This window comes from Salvelinus namaycush, chromosome 26, assembly GCF_016432855.1.
Source record: "Salvelinus namaycush isolate Seneca chromosome 26, SaNama_1.0, whole genome shotgun sequence".
Lineage (NCBI taxonomy): Eukaryota > Metazoa > Chordata > Actinopteri > Salmoniformes > Salmonidae > Salvelinus > Salvelinus namaycush.
In genome coordinates, this window is record NC_052332.1 from 27102463 (window position 1) to 27123509 (window position 21047).

Here is a 21047-nt window from a genome sequence, read left to right on the forward strand (position 1 = left end):
ATAGGCTAATTGACATAATTTGATTCAATTGGAGGTGTACCTGTGAATGTATTTCAAGGCCTACCTTCAAACTCAGTGCCTCTTTGCTTGACATCATGGGAGAATCAAAAATAAATCAGCCAAGACCTCAGAAAATTGTAGACATCCACAAGTCTGGTTCATCCTTGGGAGCAATTTCCAAATGCCTAAAGGTACCACGTTCATCTGTACAAACAATAGTATGCAAGTATAAACACCATGGGACCACGCAGACGTCATACCGCTCAGGAAGGAGACGTGTTCTGTCTCCAAGAGATAAACATACTTTTGTGCGGAAAGTGCAAATCAATCCCAGAACAACTACAAAGGACCTTGTGAAGATGCTGGAGGAAACAGGTACAAAAGTATCTATATTCGCAGTAAAACGAGTCCTATATCGACATAACCTGAAAGGTTGCTCAACAAGAAAGAAGCCACTGTTCCATAACCGTCATAAAAATGCCAGACTACGGTTTGCAACTGCACATGGGGACAAAGATCGTACTATTTGGAGAAATGTCCTCTGGTCTGATGAAACAAAAATAGAACTGTTTGGCCATAATGACCATCGTTATGTTTGGAGGAAATAGGGTGATGCTTGCAAGCCGAAGAACACCATCCCAACCATGAAGCATGGGGGTGGCAGCATCATGTTGTGGGGGTGCTTTGCTGCAGGAGGGACTGGTGCACTTCACAAAATAGATTGCATCATGAGGTAGGAAAATTATGTGGATTTATTGAAGCAACATCTCAAGACATCAGTCAGGAAGGTTGGTCGCAAATGGGTCTTCCAAATGGACAATGACCCCAAGCACACTTCCAAAGTTGTGGTAAAATGGCTTAAGGACAACAAAGTCACGGTATTGAAGTGGCCATCACAAAGCCCTGACCTCAATCCCATAGAGAATGTGTGAGCAGAACTGAAAACGTGTGTGCAAGCAAGGAGGCCTTCAAACCTGACTCAGTTACACCAGCTCTGTCAGGAGGAATGGGACAAAATTCACAACAATTTAGTTTAACAATTTAAAAGGAACCAAATACTAATTGAGTGTATGTAAAATTCTGACCCACTGGGAATGTGATGAAAGAAATATATGCTGAAATAAATCATTGTCTTTACTATTTTTGTGACATTTCACATTCTTAAAATAAAGTGGTGATCCTAACTGAGCTAAGACAGGGAATTTTTACAAGGATTAAATGTCAGGAATTGTGAAAAACTAAGTTTCAATGTATTTGGCTAAGGTGTATATAAACTTCTGACTTCAACTGTATGTTTGCTAACTTATTAGCCACATTATGACTGACTTGTGATCATTGCCCTTCTTGTTATACTCACAGAGATCATTCAAACAGTTTTAGAAACTTCAGAGTGTTTTTTATCCAATACTACTAATAATATGCATATATTAGCATCTGGGACAGAGTAGCAGGCAGTTTACTCTGGGCATGCATTTCATGCAAAAGTGAAAATGTTGCCACCTATCCCAAACAGGTTAAGAAGTACGTGGGTGTACCTGCTCGTAAGACCCTGGATGGTACTTTCTACAGAAATTATGATTGAGCCTACAAAGACGCATGGCACAAACTCAACCATAGATATGCCCAGCCATTTGTCATACAGAGGGCATTTAGCGAAAGGCTAAATTCAACCTAAGGATGCTGTAGACTCAGAGACTTTTCAGAATCGTTTAATGCCTGTCAAGATGCTATACCTCGTGTTATAGGTCTTCAGATATTAAATGGCTGTGAAGAGAATCAGAAGCTAGTTTAAAAACTGCCTGACTGGGCAGCTTCTCGCTGGAACAAACAAGTTACCTAGTTTCCAGGACTTTGCTACTTTTGTGACAATGGAAGCAGAGATTGCCTGCAATCCGATAACTTCTTTCTATGCTCTCCATTCATCTGAATGTACCACTGAGAAAAGATAGCTAGTGTTCTCAGCACTCAAACAATCACAGATAGTGAGAATCAAAAGTCAGCCAAAGGAACTGCAAGCCTTCGTGTATGTTTTGCCAGGACAACAAGCGTCAGCTCCATGGCTGTTCTAAATTCATGACTAAGTCTCTGGGGGAGAGACTGAAAAGACCAAAGTGAATGCTGTGGTGGCTTAAATTTACAACTCCAGTCTAGACATGCTGACATGATGACTGTTTGTTTTGCCATAAAACGTTACACCTAAATGAGAGGGAAAGACATTAAGTACATTTTAACAGAATTTATGTAGTAAATAATCACTTCAGACATTTTTTTCTTTATTTTTAATTATTAGATGAATTGTTAATCCATCACCAATTGACTTAAAACACATAAATCCCATTATGATTTTTCATATTTCATACACTAAAAAATCAAATGTATCAATCATTTGAAATTAGGTTTTAGATTTGTTTTAGAATATTGACAAAATAATACTAGACAATTTCATTTTCAGCATGATTCATGCTGCTCCATACTTTTTAGACCGGTATTTCATCACTAACGAAGTAAGCTTTCTTTCAGCAAACATATACTGTATGTGACAGCAAACAAATGTATGTGACAGAAAACAAATGTATAGGACAATGTACTAAACAACCTGTATTATGTACCAGTATTGTTTACCATTTGCATATGATCCACACCAAATTGTGAGTAAGAAATACAGTACAACTTATTCTGTTTGGACCAGCAGGTCTCCCGGTTTACTTACCTTTGCTCTTCACTGTCTGGGTTTTCTCTGTTTTCTTCTTATCTGCATGGGACATTTTCTCTGTTTTCTTTTTATCTAGTTGAGGTATGTTTCCCACTCTTTTTGAGTCTGGTTTAGCGCTGTTCTCTATCTTTGTGTTCCCTAAATGGGGCATTGTCTTCTTGGACCTTTGTTTGAGTAGCACTCTGACAAAGGAGAACAGAGCCCCTACAGAGCCCAGTGGGATGGTCAGTAGTAAGACCACCACATCCAGGCTGTAGTATGAGTACCAGGGCATGCTGTAGGCCTCAGTACGGAGGTGGGATGCTCCTTTGTTCCTGATCACATACTCAACCCAGAAGACTGCACGATCCAGTGGATGCAGAGGCTGGTCTCTGTGTAGGCTGGACAGTCTCTTCATGCTGCGCTGGTAAGAAGGGTTCTTCAGGATGTCCTGCAACGCCTCCAGGAACTCCCATTCCGTGAGTGTGGCTGCATCCAGCACCTGGGCCGCTCCCTTGGCTTGCAGACGCACCAGGTTGTCCTGCTGGTCAAACAGCAGAGGCAGGCCCAGCACAGGGACACCATGGTAGATGGCCTCATAGATACCGTTGGTGCCTCCGTGGGCCACGAAGGCGCGGGTCTTTGGGTGGCCCAGGAGGTCGTTCTGGGGAAGCCAGTCCAGCAGAAGGGTGTTGTTCCCTAGAGAGGATGGTCTTTTCCCCATTAACCTCCATACAACCTTCTGTGGCAGTTGGGCAAAGGCGGCAGCAACAGCCTCAGTCACCTCCTTAGGCAGAGCAGAGATTAGGGTGCCCAGGGACATCACCACCACCCCCTGCTCCCCAGAGCTCTGCATGAAGGCCTCCAGCTCCCCAGGCAGTGGCTTGGCCGGTCGACACTGGAACCCCCCTATGTAGACCACATTAGGCATAGTGGGCCGCGGGAACTCAAATACAAAGTCCACCCTCATCAGCCACATGTCAGCTGACTGCTGCAAGGATAGCAGGTTAGTCCCTAGGGGGAAATGCTGATTCAGTATGTCACTGTAAATGGGTAGCACCAACAGGCGCTCCTGGAGGAGGTTGATGATGTAATGTATGAGGTTTTGTGTCCTCTGGAGGAGACCCATGTTGTCAGTGAGCCCAGAGCCTGGTACAGGCACATACGAGATAGGAGAGGGGGCTACGGAGAAATGGCCCTCTCCAAAGCTCATCCAGCGCACATTGTAGACCATGGTCAGGTTGAGGTAATGTGCTATGATGATACCAGCAGGCATGCCGGGGTCCGTGAGCATGAGATCAAAGCGTGAGTCCTTGAGCTGTGTCATCAGGGCCCAGTCCTCCAGCATAATGGAGAGCATGGTGCGGGTGGAGCTGTGGGCAGCTCTCAGAATGGACACCAGCTCTCTGATCTGGACCAGGCTGCCCATCACCAGGCCTTTCCTGCGTCCCTCCAGGACATTACGCACCGCTTGCTCAAAAAAGCTCAGGTCGAACGTTGTAACCCCCAGCTTTACCGTGACTGAGGTGTAGTGTGGTGAACGCTCCCTGACGAACCAGCTGTCAGCCTGTCGTATCACAGTCATCTGGTGACTACGCCCATGGAGCTCCTTCACCAGCACCTCCATGTTGACCCAGTGGCTGCCGTCTATAGGGAACACCAGGATCCTGCCGCCATGGCAACCAAGGGGCAGTGTGAGGAGGAGGAGCATCAATGGGAGGAGGAGCCAGACAAAGGTGGGCAGAACCACAGATCTCTGCACACGCTCAGACATTTCTCTCACCTTCACAGAAACAAGATCATTGTCATGGGAAACGGAAATGTCAAAAATCTATACAAAATGGTATCCATTTTTACAATAGCAACACAAAAACAAAAATGAATAAGAAATAAGAAATAATGTAATGCATAGAGTTTATATTCATGTACAGTACAATTACTGTAAACTTGGAATTATATATTTTCCACAAATGAGAATTTATTATATTTTGAATTTGAATTTTGTGATGATTCTATTTTTATTCCTGTTCTGTGTGATACTGTCTGATTGAGGCCGGTGATTAATAAGTATTCGACACTACGAGCTCAGATTAGACGTTTTATTTTTAATCTCAATGATGTTAATGTCTGACATTAATTTTACTCTGCGTATCAAGACCTCTTTAAAATGAGAAAGAGTATTAATCCAACAGGGATTAAAGGAGAGGCTTGATAATATAAGAGTATCCAATTTGAATAGTCTATCAAAATGTATATTATTGGACTCCTTAAAGATAAGTAGCAATGTGCCAGTAAGTATTAGGTTATGAGTTGACTAGCAAGAAGAATGTCGTTAAGAGTGATTTTGGGGGCTGAGCAGGCCTACAAGCTAAAAAGCTGAGCCATCGAGAATACACTAAATAATATATTTGATTAGCAGAGTATAAAATCTGTGCTTTCGTACCTTGATGAAGGGTGATGCACGGTATTATGGTCGTGCAACCTCCCTCTCTCTCCTGATATCTCCTCTTGTAGCCGAGGTCCTCTGGTCCAAATGCCCCTTCAGTCCAAACTGCAGCTAGAACGATAAAGAAGTAGTGTCCACATAAGCACAAACTCACATAATGGAGATCAGGAGGAAATACACTAACATGTCAGAAAGTAATCCTAGTGTGCTCCACAGCTCTGGTGGAAGAGCAAATAGAGGAGAGGGAGTTTGAGTTTGCACAGCTATTGTTCTCCATTTAGAACTACAGTCTAATCCCTCATTGGGAAATAACCCCTATAAACTGGCGAAACCCTAGATCCCTCTCTGAATGTGAGCCCTTTCTCCCCAGCATATTACATGAAAATAGGAATGCTTTCACAAACGTAAGGTTTTGCATAGTGCTTAACAAGTCCTGCCACACATCTTATGCAAACGTGTTTCTCATTGACAATTTATTCATGTAAATTGATCCTGTAGACAGTCTTTTCTAATAGACAAAGATGTTTTATATATGAAGTAACATTCCAATAGAAGAGAAACTCAATATAAATGACTTTATTACATGTCAAGACAATGACCAGTGGACATTACCATCAAATAATGCTCAGACTATAAATCATATAAAAACACATTTTCATCAATCTAATTCATTCATTGACTGTGAACATTACAGCAAAATCAGCTATCAGAAAGTGATTAGATGAAGCAGCAGAGCTCAGCATTTGGATAGTTGGGTGGAGACAGTGGTGTTCACCATATGGTTAGACATGTCAGGGAGTATCATGAAAGCAGGATTATAGGCAGGTGGATCAGAAGTCGTCATTTGTGTCAGATGCCATCTTCATATGACCCCTCCGGCCATGTCAGAGGGCCCTGCCATCATATCAGGGGGCATCTCAACCCCGCTGGAGGACTGTGGGCCGGTCATGACATAGCTCTGTTGTTTGGGGAACTGTGGGCCGGTTATGATGTAGCCCTGTTGGTTGGGGGACTGTGGGCCGGTTATGATGTAGCCCTGTTGGTTGGGGGACTGTGGGTCGGTTTTGACATAGCTCTGTTGTTTGGGGAACTGTGGGCTGGTTATGATGTAGCTCTGTTGGTTGGGGGACTGTGGGCTGGTTATGATGTAGCTCTGTTGGTTGGGGGACTGTGGGCCGGTTATGATGTAGCCCTGTTGGTTGGGGGACTGTGGGTCGGTTTTGACATAGCTCTGTTGGTTGGGGGGCTGTGGGCCGGTTATGATGTAGCTCTGTTGGTTGGGGGACTGTGGGCCGGTTTTGACGTAGCTCTGTTGGTTGGGGGGCTGTGGGCCGGTTATGATGTAGCCCTTTTGGTTGGGGGACAGTGGGCCAGTTATGATGTAGCTCTGTTGGTTGGGGGGCTGTGGGCCGGTCATGATGTAGCTCTGTTGGTTGGGGGACTGTGGGCTGGTTATGATGTAGCTCTGTTGGTTGGGGGACTGTGGGCCGGTCATGATGTAGCTCTGTTGGTTGGGGGGCTGTGGGCCGGTTTTGATGTAGCTCTGTTGGTTGGGGGACTGTGGGTCGGTTTTGACATAGCTCTGTTGGTTGGGGGACAGTGGGCCAGTTATGATGTAGCTCTGTTGGTTGGGGGGCTGTGGGCCGGTCATGATGTAGCTCTGTTGGTTGGGGGACTGTGGGCTGGTTATGATGTAGCTCTGTTGGTTGGGGGACTGTGGGCCGGTCATGATGTAGCTCTGTTGGTTGGGGGGCTGTGGGCCGGTTTTGACGTAGCTCTGTTGGTTGGGGGACTGTGGGTCGGTTTTGACGTAGCTCTGTTGGTTGGGGGACTGTGGGCCGGTTATGATGTAGCCCTTTTGGTTGGGGGACAGTGGGCCAGTTATGATGTAGCTCTGTTGGTTGGGGGGCTGTGGGCCGGTTATGATGTAGCCCTTTTGGTTGGGGGACAGTGGGCCAGTTATGATGTAGCTCTGTTGGTTGGGGGACTGTGGGTCGGTTTTGACATAGCTCTGTTGGTTGGGGGGCTAAGGGGCGGTTTTGACGTAGCTCTGTTGGTTGGGGGACTGTGGGTCGGTTTTGACATAGCTCTGTTGGTTGGGGGACTGTGGGCCGGTTATGACGTAGCGCTGTTGGTTGGGGGACTGCCTAAATGACTACAGACCCATAGCACTCACGTCCGTAGCCATGAAGTGCTTTGAAAGGCTGGTAATGGCTCACATCAACACCATTATCCCAGAAACCCTAGACCCACTCCAATTTGTATACCGCCCAAACATATCTACAGATGATGCAATCTCTATTGCACTCCACACTGCCCTTTCCCACCTGGACAAAAGGAACACTTATGTGAGAATGCTATTCATTGACTACAGCTCAGCATTCAACACCATAGTACCCTCAAATCTCACCACTAAGCTAAGGATCCTGGGACTAAACACCTCCCTCTGCAACTGGATCCTGGACTTCCTGACTGGCCGCCCCCAGGTGGTGAGGGTAGGTAGCAACACATCTGCCACGCTGATCCTCAACACTGGAGCCCCCCAGGGGTGCATGCTCAGTCCCCTCCTGTACTCCCTGTTCACCCATGACTGCATTGCCAGGCACGACTTCAACGCCATCATTAAGTTTGCAGACGACACAAAAGTGGTAGGCCTGATCACCAACAACGACGAGACAGCCTATAGGGAGGAGGTCAGAGACCTGGCCGTGTGGTGCCAGGACAACAACCTATCCCTCAACGTAACCAAGACTAACACGGAACCCAAACCGGCTGCGCGCGTGCGCCATCATGCGCTATCGTGCATACATTTATTTTGTCCCCCTACACCAAACGCGATCACGACACGCAGGTTAAGATATCAAAACATACTCTGAACCAATGACATTAATTTGGGGACAAGTCAAAAAGCATTAAACATGTATGGCAATTTAGCTAGTTAGCTTGAACTTGCTAGCTAATTTGTCCTGGGATATAAACATTGAGTTGTTATTTTACCTGAAATGCACAAGGTCCTCTACTCCGACAATTAATCCACACATAAAACGGCCAACCGAATTGTTTCTAGTAATCTCTTCTCCTTCCAGGCTTTTTCATCTTTGAACTTATATGGTGATTGGCATCTAAACTTTCATAGTATTACCACGACGACCGGCAAAACAGTTTGTCTTTCAATCACCCACGTGGGTATAATCAATGAGGAGATGGCACGTGGGTACCTGCTTCTATAAACCAATGAGGAGATGGGAGAGGCAGGACTTTCAGCGCGATCTGCGTCAGAAATAGAAAGGAGTTCTATTTTAGCCCTTGGCATCGCAGACGCTCGTTGGCTCGCGCCTGCAGAGTGGGTGCAATAATTGAATACCATGGATTTCTAAATTTATTTTGCGACGCTCGCGCACGCGACGTGTCCGGTCTGGTTAGCATGTAAGGAGATGATTGTGGACTACAGGAAAAGGAGGACCGAACACACACCCATTCTCATCGACGGGGCTGTAGTGGAGCAGGTTGAGAGCTTCAAGTTCCTTGGTTTCCACATCAACAAGAAACTAGAATGGTCCGAACACACCAAGACAGTCGTGAAGAGGGCACGACAAAGCATATTCCCCCCTCATGAAACTAAAAAGATTTGGCATGGGTCCTGAGATCCTCAAAATGTTCTACAGCTGCAACATCGAGAGCATCCTGACTGGTTGCATCACTGCCTGGTACGGCAATTGCTCGGCCTCCGACCGCAAGAAACTACAGAGGGTAGTGTGTACGGCCCAGTACATCACTGGGGCCAAGCTGCCTGCCATCCAGGACCTCCATACCAGGCGGTGTCAGAGGAAGGTCCTAAAAATTTTAAAGGACCCCAGCCACCCCAGTCATAGACTGTTCTCTCTGCTATCGCATGGCTAGCGGTACCGGAGTGCCAAGTCTAGGACAAAAAGGCTTCTCAACAGGTTTTACCCGCAAGCCATAAGACTCCTAAACAGGTCATCAAATGGCTACCCGGACTATTTGCATTGTGTGCCCCCCCCTCTCCCCCTCTTTTACGCTGCTGCTCTCTGTTTATCATATATGCATAGTCACTTTATCTATACATTCATGTACATACTACCTCAATTGGCCCGACCAACCAGTGCTCCGGCACATTGGCTAACCGGGCTATCTGCATTGTGTCCCGCCACCCACCGTTCGCCAACCCCTCTTTTACGTTACTGCTACTCTCTGTTCATCATATATGCATAGTCACTTTAACCATATCTACATGTACATACAACCTCAATCAGCCTGACTAACCGGTGTCTGTATGTAGCCTCGCTACAGTTATTTTTCACTGTCTTTTTACTGTCGTTTTTATTTATTTCTTTACTTACCTTTTTTGCACTATTGGTTACTATTGGTTAAGTAAGCATTTCACTGTTGTATTCGGCACACGTGACAAATAAACTTTGATTTGATTTGACTGTGCCGGTTATGACGTAGCTCTGTTGTTTGGTTGTGTAGGACACGTTTGAGTTGGTCATGGTTGGAGGCTGCACTTGGATGGCCACAGGCTGGGTGGTTGTGAAAGTGCAGCCCATCTTGTGGTCTTTGATCTCCCTGGCCATCTGACACCATGAGCACCAGACACAGCAGCAGGACACCATGATATCCTAACAGAGGCTTCGCTGTGGACCCATACAGACACATTTGTTTGACACTACCACATGCACACAAGCAGTGGTGGATCTACCTTGTATGGCTCCTTGGGCGAACCCCCCCTTCAGCGCCCCCCTCCCCTGCCAACAAAAAAAATCACCATTCTGCACTGTAATGTTTATTCAGACATTTGGAACAACACAAATTAATAATCATAACTTTTAAAACTATATAAATATAAAATATATACAAAAATAAGACTCATAAATATCAAAAAGAAGTAACAATGACTAATAGAAACAAATTTGTGTTGATTTGGCACTCGAGCATCAATACATTACCCATCCCCCAACACTGTCAACCAAGAGTCAAGATGAAACCAATTCACCTTGGTGTGCAGACTGGTTGTATATTATTCTTAATGATTTCGCACAAACCAGAAAAAAATCTAACAATATGTCTATGAAACTATATATTCACAGTGTTATGAATGAATTGTGGTTTATTTGGTAGCATTTTGTAGTGTGACTGATTTTACATCATTGCATTGGTACTGTACAAAGTTAGAGGTCCGCTATTTGATAGATTCCCCCGCTCCCCCTACCTCTGGCCTCCAGTGGGGAGACCTGAGGTCAACCTACCCCCGCCCCGCTCCCCATCTCGTACTTCTGAGTGGGAGACCTTCCCAGGCAGTAGCCTGCCTAGCTCACAAACTAGAATCAGGGTGCCCACTCCGACAAGGTTAATTGACCCACAGTCCCACATGGTGACATGATATCAGTAACGTGACGTGTAAATGAGCGATGGAAAACCGATCACGCAAATGTCACAATTCCGATTTTTATTGTGCGGGCGCCCCGTGCTTTCGCCGGCAAGATGCCGCTCTGGGCGCTGCCCGTGTCGCCTATACCTATAACCGCCACTGTATACAAGTAAACAGAACACACATAATACCCTTATCACAACATATGTATCTGCAACATCAACATTTATGTGATGTCTATATGTAATGGGAAACATCACACCTGAATGCCATATTTGTGGCGTACAGCAACCCGCATGGACAGACAGCAGGGCCTATGATGTCCATTAAGGGCAGATAGGTACTCTCTCCAAACTCTCCTGTGGTGGAGCTGGCAAAGCAAGGACAGCACCAGAATTCATTGCAACCTGCACAAACACAAACAGACACGTCTCATCAACAGAGAGAGCAAAAACTAGACAACTCTTATACAGTGGGGAGAACAAGTATTGGATACACTGCCGATTTTGCAGGTTTTCCTACTTACAAAACATGTAGAGGTCTGTAATTGTTATCATAGGTACACTTCAACTGTGAGAGACGGAATCTAAAATCCAGAAAATCACATTGTATGATTTTTAAGTAATTAATTTGCATTTTATTGCATGACATAAGTATTTGATACATCAGAAAAGCAGAACTTAATATTTGGTACAGAAGCCTTTGTTTGCAATTACAGAGATCATACATTTCCTGTAGTTCTTGACCAGGTTTGCACACACTGCAGCAGGGATTTTGGCCCACTCCTCCATACAGATTGTCATTGGCAAACTTTAGACGGGCCTGGACATGCGCTGGCTTGAGCAGGGGGACCTTGCGTGCGCTGCAGGATTTTAATCCATGACGGCGTAGTGTGTTACTAATGGTTTTCTTTGAGACTGTGGTCCCAGCTCTCTTCAGGTCATTGACCAGGTCCTGCCGTGTAAATCTGGGCTGATCCCTCACCTTCCTCATGATCATTGATGCCCCACGAGGTGAGATCTTGCATGGAGCCCCAGACCGAGGGTGATTGACCGTCATCTTGAACTTCTTCCATTTTATAATAACTGTGCCAACAGTTGTTGCCTTCTCACCAAGCTGCTTGCCTATTGTCCTGTAGCCCATCGCAGCCTTGTGCAGGTCTACAATTTTATCCCTGATGTCCTTACACAGCTCTCTGGTCTTGGCCCTTGTGGAGAGGTTGGAGTCTGTTTGATTGAGTGTGTGGACAGGTGTCTTTTATACAGGTAACGAGTTCAAACAGGTGCAGTTAATACAGGTAATGAGTGGAGAACAGGAGGGCTTCTTAAAGAAAAACTAACAGGTCTGTGAGAGCCGGAATTCTTACTGGTTGGTAGGTGATCAAATACTTATGTCATGCAATAAAATGCAAATTAATTACTTAAAAATCATACAATGTGATTTTCTGGATTTTTGTTTTAGATTCCGTCTCTCACAGTTGAAGTGTACCTATGATAAAAATTGCAGACCTCTACATGCTTTGTAAGTAGGAAAACCTGCAAAATCGGCAGTGTATCAAATAGTTGTTCTCCCCACTGTAGGTGGTGCTGATATTTTAATACAGAATACCTTGTGCTTCTGGACAGATGGGATATGATGTCCCATGGATACTCACAGGAATTCATGTCCTGAAAGGAGTTGAAGAGGACAGTCTTACAGCCCTTCAGGTGCTGCCACCTGCTGATGGACTGTCATGTTAGCTGCCATGGTGATCAGACCTGCCTGCAGACACATCGAAAAGGAAGACGTGGCACTCACAATAGTAGTTTATTCGTGAGGGAAAATGCATCAGCAGTATGCGTCTAAGATATAGCTGAACAACATACCTGGCATCAAGCTTATGCTTATAATCTTTTGCTACAATGTAAGAACATTCAAGGTTGCCTAACAAAAAAGATTTTCAAAATATTTCTTCAACTTTTTTTTACTTTTTACTTTTTTGGCAAAGTGTTGCGTGCAATTCACATTCTGAGTTGACCAATAAGGTTTACTGAGTCAGAACATGTGGGAAATATGAAGTGATACTTACAGGTGGCTATTGGTAAATTAGAGTAAATTAAGGTTGTACTTAGAATGCACGTTTTTCTAGTTTGTCACGATCCAATTATTGGACCAGATAGATTTGAAAGAACCCACTATCTTGACTAACCAAGGACCAGATAAAAAGGTACAAAGTCTCACTAATAATGAAAACAAATCCCCTTTTTTTGCTGTATCCGGTTAAATGCATCATATTATAACCTCTGAAATAAATGTTTTCATTGTAAACAAGTCCGTGACAACTGAATGAAGTACTTACTGAAAGGCCCATTGAGAAATATGTTAATGAGAACACATGTTTCTTAAGCGAACACAGTACTTTAAGTTGCGGGTCTCAGGAAACTAAACTTGTTGTTTGATCAACTCAACCATTTGTTTGTAAAGGCAAACTTTAATATTGAATAAGTTCACACAAGGCTGTGGAACTAGTTACTGAGACTTGTCTCATAGACCAGATGTAAATAGTTAATATAAATCCGGGACACTTAAATTAGTATATGTTATACATTTTGTTACATACACTAAACAAAAATATAAACGCAACCTGCAACAATTTCAAAGATTTTACTGAGTTACAGTTCATATAAGGAAATCAGTCAATTTAAATCAATTCATTAGGCCCTATTCTATGGATTTCACATGAATGGGAATATAGATATACATCTGTTGGGCACAGATATCTTAAAAAAAAGTTTGGGCGTGGATCAGAAAACCAGTACGTATCTGGTGTGACCACCATTTGCCTCACGCAGCGTGACACAGCTCCTTCGCATAGAGTTGATCACTCTGTTGATTGTGGCCTGTGGAACATTAATCTACTCCTATTCAATGCCTGTGAGATTTTGCTGGATATTGGAGGGAACTGGAACACGCTATTGTACACGTACACATCTAGTGATGGCGCCGGAGGGGATGGCTGCCGTCTTATCGGCTCTTAACCAACCATGCTATTTTGTTTGTTTTTTCGCTTCGTAACTTATTTTGTACATAATGTTGCTGCTACCGTCTCTTATGATGAAAAGAGCTTCTGGACATCAGAACTGCAATTACTTACCTCAGATTAGACGAAGAGGGATATACTACAGACACCCGACCAGGCCCAGATCCCCGTCATTCGCTGGAGAAGAAAACTGAGATTTCACTGAAAAATATCAGGGTGCCTTGTGAGGATCAGACGATGAGTGGCGAATCTGCCTTTGTCTTCCGTCCTGCTAGCTAACGTTCAATCACTGGAAAATAAATGGGACGAACTGAAAGCACGTATATCCTACCAACTGGACATTAAAACTGGACATTAACTGCAATATCTTATGTTTCACCGAGTCGTGGCTGAACGAAGACATTAAGAACATACAGCTGGCGGGTTATACACTATCGGTAGGATAGAACTGCCGCCTCTGGTAAGACATGGGGCGGGGGTCTATGCATATATGTAAACAACAGCTGGTGCACGATATCTAAGGAAGTCTCATGATAAGCTGTAGACCACACTATCTACCTAGAGAGTTTTCAACCTTAGTTTTCGTAGCTGTCTACATATCACCACAGACTGATGCTGGCACTAAAACCGCACTCAATGAGCTGTATACCGCCATAAGCAAATAGGAAAACGCTCATCCGGAGGCGGCACTCCTAGTGGCCGGGGACTTTAATGCAGGGAAACTTAATAACTTGTTATGGATAGGGGGAAGCATTTTCACGTTTGGATGAAAAGCGTGCTCAGAGTAAACTGCCTGCTACTCAGTCACAGTTGCTAATATATGCATATTATTAGTAGATTTTGATAGAAAACACTCTGAAGTTTCTAAAACTGTTTGAATGATGTCTGTGAGTATAACATAACTCATATGGCAGGCAAAAACATGAGAAAAAATCCAGGAAGTGGAAAATCTGAGGTTGGTCGTTTTCAACTCATTCCCTATTGAAGATACAGTGGGATATGGGTCATGTTGCACTTCCTAAGGCTTCCACTAGATGTCAACAGTCTTTAGAACCTTGTCTGATGCTTCTACTGTGAAGTGGGGCTGAATGAGAGGGGAATGAGTCAGAGGTCTGGCAGAATGCTTTGAGCTCGTGACGCTCGTTCACGTGAGAGCGAGCTCTGTTCCATTTGCTTTTCTACAGACAAAGGAATTCTCTGGTTGGAACATTATTGAAGATTTATGTTAAAAACATGCTAATGATTGATTCTATACTTCGTTTGACATGTTTCTACGGACTGTAATATGACTTTTCGTCTGAACTTTTGCCTGAACCTGCCCACGCGTCGTGAGTTTAGATTGTGTACTGAACGTGCGAACAACAAGGAGGAATTTGGACATAAAGGATGGACTTTATGGAACAAATCAAACATTTATTGTGGAACTGGGATTCCTGGGAGTGCATTCTGATGAAGATCATCAAAGGTAAGTAAATATTTATAATGCTATTTCTGACTTATGTTGACTCCAACATGGCGGATACCTCTTTGGGTTGATATGTCGTCTGAGCGCCATTTGCTTTTTTCCGGAAAGTTTTTTTGAAATCTGACACAGCGGTTGCATTAAGGAGAAGTATATCTTTAAATCTGTGAATAACACTTGTATCTTTTATTAATGTTTATTATGAGTATTTCTGTGATTTGATGTGGCTCTGTGCAAATTCACGGGATGTTTTGGACTTTATTACATGTCGAGACAATGAGCAGTGGACATTACCATCACATAAACCTCAGACTTTAAACCATATAAAAACATATTTTCATAAATCAAATTAATTCACTGACTGTGAACATTACAACAAGGTCAACTATCAGAAAGTGATTAGATGAAGTAGCAGAGATCAGCATTTGGATAGTTGGGTGGAGACAGTGGTGTTCACCATATGGTTAGACATATCACGGGGCATCATGAAACCAGGGTTATAGGCATTAGGAGGGCCTGCCATGGGATGTTGGTCAGATGCCATCTTAATTTGAGCCCCTCCGGCAATGCCAGGGGGCCCTGCCATCATACAAGGGTGCATCTCAACCATGCTGGGGGACTGTGGGCCGGTTATGATGTAGCCCTGTTGGTTGGGGGACTGTGGGCCGGTTAAGATGTAGCCCTGTTGGTTGGGGGACTGTGGCCCGGTTATGATGTAGCCCTGTTGGTTGGGGGACTGTGGGCCGGTTATGATGTAGCCCTGTTGGTTGGGGGACTGTGGGCTGGTCATGGTGTAGCTCTGTTGATTGGGAGACTGTGGGCTGGTCATGGTGTAGCTCTGTTGATTGGTTGTGTAAGACACGTTTGAGTTGGTCATGGTTGGAGGCTGCACTTGGATGGCCACAGGCTGGGTGGTTGTGAAAGTGCAGCCCTTCTTGTGGTCTTTGATCTCCCTGGCCATCTGACACCATGAGCACCAGACACAGCAGCAGGACACCATGATATCCTCACAGAGGCTTCGCTGTGGACCCACACAGACACATTTGTTTAAAACTATAACACACACAGACAAGTTAACAGAACACACATAATACCCCTATCACAACATAAAATGTTTGGGTTCACTTAGAAATGTCTTTGTTTTTAAAAGAAAAGCAATTTTTTTGTCCATTAAAATAACTTAAAATTGATCAGAAATACAACATTGTATTATGGCTATTGTAGCTGTAAACAGCTGATTTTTAATGGAATATTTACATAGGCATACAGAGGCCCATTATCAGCAACCATCACTCCTGTGTTCCAATGGCACATTGTCTTAGCTAATCCAAGTTTATCATTTTAAAAGGCTAATTGATCATTAGAAAACTATTTTGCAATTATGTTAGCATAGCTGAAAACTTTTGTTCTGATTAAAGAAGCAATAAAACTGTCCTTCTTTAGACTAGTTGAGTAACTGGAGAATTTTTTAATATATTTTTTTATTTCACCCTTATTTAACCAGGTAGGCAAGTTCTCATTTACAATTGCGACCTGGCCAAGATAAAGCAAAGCAGTTCGACACACAACAACACAGTTAAACATGGAGTTAAACATGGAGTAAAACAAACATACAGTCAATAATACAGTAGAAAAATAAGTCTATATACAATGTGAGCAAATGAGGTGAGAAGGGAGGTAAAGGCAAAAAAAAGGCCATGGTGGCGAGGTAAATACAATATAGCAAGTAAAACACTGGAATGGTAGATTTGCAGTGGAAGAATGTGCAAAGTAGAAATAGAAATAATCGGGTGCAAAGGAGCAAAATAAATAAATAAATACAGTAGGGGAAGGGGTAGTTGTTTGGGCTAAATTATAGATGGGCTATGTACAGGTGCAGTAATCTGTGAGCTGCTCTGCAAGTTGGTGTTTAAAGCTAGTGAGGGAGATAAGTGTTTCCAGTTTTAGAGATTTTTGTGGTTTGTTCCAGTCATTGGCAGCAGAGAACTGGAAGGAGAGGCGGCCAAAGGAGGAATTGGCTTTGGGGGGTGACCAGAGAGATATACCTGCTGGAGCGCGTGCTACAGGTGGGTGCTGCTATGGTGACCAGCGAGCTGAGATAAGGGGGGACTTTACCTAGCAGGGTCTTGTAGATGACCTGGAGCCAGTGGGTTTGGCCACGAGTATGAAGCGAGGGCCAGCCAACGAGAGCGTACGGGTCGCAGTGGTGGGTAGTATATGGGGCTTTGGTGACAAAACGGATGGCACTGTGATAGACTGCATCCAATTTATTGAGTAGGGTATTGGAGGCTGTTTTGTAAATGACATCGCCGAAGTCGAGGATCGGTAGGATGGTCAGTTTTACGAGGGTATGTGTGGCAGCATGAGTGAAGGATGCTTTGTTGCGAAATAGGAAGCCAATTCTAGATTTAACTTTGGAATGGAGATGTTTGATGTGAGTCTGGAAGGAGAGTTTACAGTCTAACCAGACACCTAGGTATTTGTAGTTGTCCACATATTCTAAGTCAGAACCGTCCAGAGTAGTGATGCTGGACATGCGGGCAGGTGCGGGCAGCGATCGGTTGAAGAGCATGCATTTAGTTTTACTTGTATTTAAGAGCAGTTGGAGGCCACGGAAGGACGGTTGTATGGCATTGAAGCTCGTCTGGAGGGTTGTTAACACAGTGTCCAAAGAAGGGCCAGAAGTATACAGAATGGTGTCGTCTGCGTAGAGGTGGATCAGAGACTCACCAGCAGCAAGAGCGACATCATTGATGTATACAGAGAAGAGAGTCGGCCCAAGAATTGAACCCTGTGGCACCCCCATAGAGACTGCCAGAGGCCCAGACAACAGGCCCTCCGATTTGACACACTGAACTCTATCAGAAAAGTAGTTGGTGAACCAGGCGAGGCAATCATTTGAGAAACCAAGGCTATTGAGTCTGCCGATGAGGATGTGGTGATTGACAGAGTCGAAAGCCTTGGCCAGGTCAATGAATACGGCTGCACAGTATTGTTTCCTATCGATGGCGGTTAAGATATTGTTTAGGACCTTGAGCGTGGCTGAGGTGCACCCATGACCAGCTCTGAAACCAGATTGCATAGCGGAAAAGGTGCGGTGGGATTCGAAATGGTCGGTAATCTGTTTGTTGACTTGGCTTTCGAAGACCTTAGAAAGGCAGGTTAGGATAGATATAGGTCTGTAGCAGTTTGGGTCAAGAGTGTCCCCCCCTTTGAAGAGGGGGATGACCGCAGCTGCTTTCCAATCTTTGGGAATCTCAGACGACACGATCCGCACGATCAGCATCCCGGAGTCGCCTCTTCACTGTTGACGTTGAGACTGGTGTTTTTTGGGTACTATTTAATGAAGCTGCCAGTTGAGGACTTGTAATGCGTCTGTTTCTCATACTAGACACTCTGATGTACTTGTCCTCTTGCTCAGTTGTGCACCGGGGCCTCCCACTAGTCTAAAGAAGGACAGTTTTATTGCTTCTTTAATCAGCACAACAGTTTTCAGCTGTGCTAACATAATTGCAAAAGGGTTTTCTAATGATCAATTAGCCTTTTAAAATGATAAACTTGGATTAGCTAATACAATGTGCCATTTGAACACAGGAGTGATGGTTGCTGATAATGGGCCTCTGTACGCCCATGTAGAAATTTAAAAAAAAATCTGCCATTTCCAGCTACAATAGTCATTTCCAACATTAACAATTTCTACACAGTATTTCTGATCAATTTTATATTATTTTAATGAACAAAAAATGTGCTTTTCTTTCAAAAACAAGGATATTTCTAAGTGACCCCAAACTTTTTAACGGTATTGTAGGTATCTGCAAAAACAACAACATTTATGCAATGTTTGTATGTAATGGGAAACATCACACCTGAATGCCATATTTGTGGCGTACAGCAACCCGCATGGACAGACTTGCGGGTGGCACAATGATGGGCACCCCAAAGGCAACCATGCAAGCAGGGCCAATGATGTCCACTAATGGCAGACAGGTACTCTCTCCAAACTCTCCCGTGGTGGAGCAGGCTAAGCAAGGACAGCACCAGAAACCATAACAACCTGCACACACATAGACATACATACCTTATCAACAGAAAGAGCAACAACAATACAACTCTTAAAGGTGGTGGCAATATTTTAAGACAGAATACCCTGAGTTTAGGGGCGGATGGGATAAGATGTCCCATGGATACTCACAGGAATTCATGTCTTGACAGCAGTCAAAAAGGCCAGTGTTCCAGCCCTTAATAGCAGGTGCTGCCACCTGTTGGTGGACTATTATGTTTGTTTGCATGGTGATCAGACCTGCCTGCAGACACAATGAAAAGGAAGACATAGCACTCACAATCGTAATTTGTTTGTGGGGGAAAATTCCTCAGCAGTATGCTTCTAAGATCTAGCTGAACAACATACTTGGCATCAAGCTTATGCCTATAATTGTTGGCTACACTGTAAAAACAAATAGTTTTTGACTTCACCCAACTTTTTGGGCAAAATGTTGCATGCAATATGCATTTTGAGTTTACCAAAAACTGAGTCAATGAGACAAGTTGGGAAATATCAAGTGATATCAACAGATGGCTTTTGTTGAATTAGTGGAAATTAGGGTTGTACTTAGGGATGTACGTTAACCCTTTATAGTTTCAATCATGATCCAATTACTGGACTAGATAGTGGTTTCTTTCAAATCTACCTTGACTAACCAAAGACCAGATAAAAAATATTACTAATGATGAAAACAAATCGACATTTTGCTATATGCATGATATTTTAACCTCTGAAAATATGTTTTAATTGTAAACATGTAGTTGACAAGTACATTTAATAAAATGAAGTACTTGCTGAAAGGCACACTGGGAAATATGTTAATGAGAACAAATTTATCTTAAGCCAGCACGGTATTTTATGTATTTTATGTTGTGGGTCTCAGGAAACTAAATGTGTTGTGTGATCAAATCAACCATTTGTGTTGCAAAGGCAAACTTTAATATGTAATACGTTCACACAAATCAAAAAGGCTGTGGTTCTAGTAACTAAAACTTTTTTATTTGGGCCACCTCTGATTTATTTCAATTTTGACAGGCCTAGATTTTTTAGGCCTAGATTAAATCAGTTCCAGCGCTAACCAATGATAACTGACAACTGCAACGCAGTTTCATTGTTTTTGTTTAGACGATGTTGGAGGTGTAACTGCATTGGAGCTGGCAAATCGGTGAGCTGTCACACCCGTCCTTAAATCCCACCCACGTTAGAAGTTCAGAACGAGGAAGTGTAGGCTATATTGACATAATGACACTAATACTGAAAATCATTATTTGAAATAATATATGTTTTAATTGTAAACATGTCAGGCTAATCGAGGTGTAGATTACAACACACATTCTAGTGTTCGTACTTGTAACAAGGCTTCTTGCTGATTTTGCAGCTCCAACGTAGTTACACCTCCGACATTGGCTAAATAAAAACAATGAAATTGTTTTGCAGTTGTTGATTTTGCAGTTGCAGTTTTGCAGTTGTTGATTATTTCTGTTAAGACAGAAAGATTTAATTAAACTCATCAAAATCATGCCACGAATGTACAGCGTGACACAGTAGTGATTTACTGATGGTTCCTCATTCACATTCCGACTGTAACCCTGTAAAGATATTATTGACTGTTCTGTAAAATAACTACACCCTTTTTACCAATTTCACACTATTATCTGTTATTATCAACATCTATTATCTATTACTTAAAGTTTTCATCAGAGAGAAAGACATTTCCATAAAAAAACATGGATGTATATAGCCTTTCTTACCTTTCCACCCTTCTCAAATGCTTAGAGAGAATGACAGGAGGTGACGTGGACCTAATCATGAAGCACAATAAACATGTCTGGAATGTCTGCAGGTATGCAGGCTACTTAAAGTGAAACTGACAGCGTTTTAGCAACATTAACTCTTATTAAAATATGTTCATATACACCCCCAGGAAGAATATGACACCTTTTTTTTATTTTACATTTTCTGACAAGCAGCAGGAAATAGTCATTTTCAGGTTTTCA

General features: G+C 43.4%; 2 protein-coding genes and 1 pseudogene across 2 annotated transcripts; all 3 read right to left on the minus strand.

Moving 5' to 3' along the window:
• Positions 1-2702: 2702 nt before the first annotated feature.
• ugt5g2 (UDP glucuronosyltransferase 5 family, polypeptide G2) lies at positions 2703-4412 on the minus strand. Its single transcript, XM_038964682.1, has one exon. It carries the CDS (start codon positions 4401-4403, stop codon positions 2703-2705), a length of 1701 nt encoding a protein of 566 aa, XP_038820610.1. The 5' UTR covers positions 4404-4412.
• A 1462-nt stretch (positions 4413-5874) lies between these two features.
• LOC120021720 lies at positions 5875-12273 on the minus strand (annotated as a pseudogene).
• A 3153-nt stretch (positions 12274-15426) lies between these two features.
• On the minus strand, positions 15427-19297 carry LOC120020923 (protein PLANT CADMIUM RESISTANCE 10-like). The gene is made up of 4 exons (XM_038964560.1): positions 19201-19297; positions 18875-19062; positions 15746-16029; positions 15427-15619 (listed from the first exon to the last, which is right to left on the minus strand). The coding sequence occupies exons 1-4, from the start codon at positions 19295-19297 to the stop codon at positions 15427-15429; spliced, it is 762 nt and encodes a 253-aa protein (XP_038820488.1).
• Between the last annotated feature and the right edge of the window lie 1750 nt (positions 19298-21047).